This window comes from Temnothorax nylanderi, unplaced genomic scaffold (assembly GCF_030848795.1).
Source record: "Temnothorax nylanderi isolate EJ_2023f unplaced genomic scaffold, tnyl_v1.0 TNYL_tig0619_pilon, whole genome shotgun sequence".
Lineage (NCBI taxonomy): Eukaryota > Metazoa > Arthropoda > Insecta > Hymenoptera > Formicidae > Temnothorax > Temnothorax nylanderi.
The window spans coordinates 28,478-30,014 of record NW_027249681.1 but is presented as its reverse complement, the minus strand read 5'-3'; the positions used below and the strand labels follow the sequence as shown (position 1 = coordinate 30,014).

Sequence of the window (1,537 nt, the reverse complement as noted above, 5' to 3'; positions counted from 1 at the left end):
CCAACAAGTAGATAGTCTATATACCGCATCATGCGGTTACACGCGAACATAGTGCTACAACGCACCTTCGAGTTGCCTTTAACGCTTCTCAACCAACCTTAAACGATTTATCCTTGAATGACCATCTCATGGTCGGCCCTAAATTGCAGACCGACTTGTCCGCAGTTATATTACAATGGCGCCAATTTCGGTACGTGTTTACGGCCGATATCGCCAAAATGTATAGACAAATTCTAATCGATTTACGCGACGTCGATTACCAAAGGATTTTGTGGCGTCCTAATGCTAACTCTCCTATTGAGGAATATATAATGCTCACCGTGACGTATGGGACGGCCAGGGCTCCATTCTTGGCCCTTCGCTCCGTGCAACAAGCCGCGAAGGACGAAGGCGCAAAGTTTCCATTGGCCGTCTCGGTTATTCGTCGACGCACCTACGTGGACGATTGCGTCTTTGGTGCCGATGATGAACCTCTCGCGCTACAGACAAGAGATCAACTCATTGGCTTGCTGGGTAACGCGGGATTCAAACTTCGTAAATGGGCGAGCAATCGCGCGTCACTACTGATCGGAATAGATCCGACGGATCACGGGCTCGCGCATTCAAAACCCCTTCGCGCGGACGATCATGTCAAGGTGCTGGGGATCAATTGGAATCCCATCGCGGATGCGTTTCAATTTGAAATCACAATTTCTAATTCCGTTCCCGAGACAAAACGCACAATCCTCTCAACCATTGCTAAAATTTTTGACCCCTTTGGATGGCTCACTCCGAAAATCCTTATGCAACAACTGTGGTTAATAAAATGCAGTTGGGATGATGTCGTTCCCGACAACTTTCTGATCAAATGGCGGATGTATTACTCGCATATTGTCTTAATGCGGGAGATTTCAATTCCTAGATGGACCGAGTATGGTTCTGACACGCTTACCGCGGAGATTCATGGATTTGCGGATGCGTCCACCTCTGCCTATGGAGCGGTCGTTTATTTGAGAGTTACAAAAATTGATGGATTCGTTAACATAACGCTACTAACTGCCAAATCAAAAGTGGCGCCGCTCAAGCCTATGAGCGTTCCGCGGCTCGAACTTTGTGCTGCCTTGTTGCTGGCGCGAACGATCCCATTTGTGCGATCAACTCTCGAATTATCAAAGATCGCTTGCACTGTTGGATAAACTCTAAAGTCGCGTTAGCCTGGGTAACGCAACCTCCATCTTGATGAAAGGCCTTTGTGGCCAATCGGGTGCACGAAGTTCAACTTCAAGTCCCGGACGCCGTATGGCGTCATGTTCTCTCGGAAAAAAATCCCGCGGATTTCGCGTCAAGAGGCATTACTCTCTCCAAAATGTTGGAATTGCCTCTGTGGTGGAACGGTCCGGCCTGGCTCAAACTGTCTCAAGATCAATGGCCACAGCCAACATTCCTCAATTCTTCCGCACCACCACCGGAAGAACGAACCAGTGTTGTGAGTCACCTCATTCAGTCTCTAAACAAATGGGAGCTGAGCAGTCGTTTCTCTTCGTGGACGAAGTTGCTC

At 48.5% G+C, this 1,537-nt stretch overlaps 1 protein-coding gene across 1 annotated transcript; it reads left to right on the top strand.

The window, feature by feature from the left end:
- Window positions 1–218: 218 nt before the first annotated feature.
- On the top strand, window positions 219–1,175 carry LOC139784383 (uncharacterized). Its single transcript, XM_071723553.1, has one exon. The coding sequence runs from the start codon at window positions 219–221 to the stop codon at window positions 1,173–1,175; it is 957 nt and encodes a 318-aa protein (XP_071579654.1).
- Window positions 1,176–1,537: the final 362 nt, after the last annotated feature.

Bases quoted from the DNA above. Each gene is read 5' to 3' on its own strand.
- LOC139784383 (XM_071723553.1), top strand. From the start codon at position 219: ATGTATAGACAAATTCTAATCGATTTACGCGACGTCGATTACCAAAGG.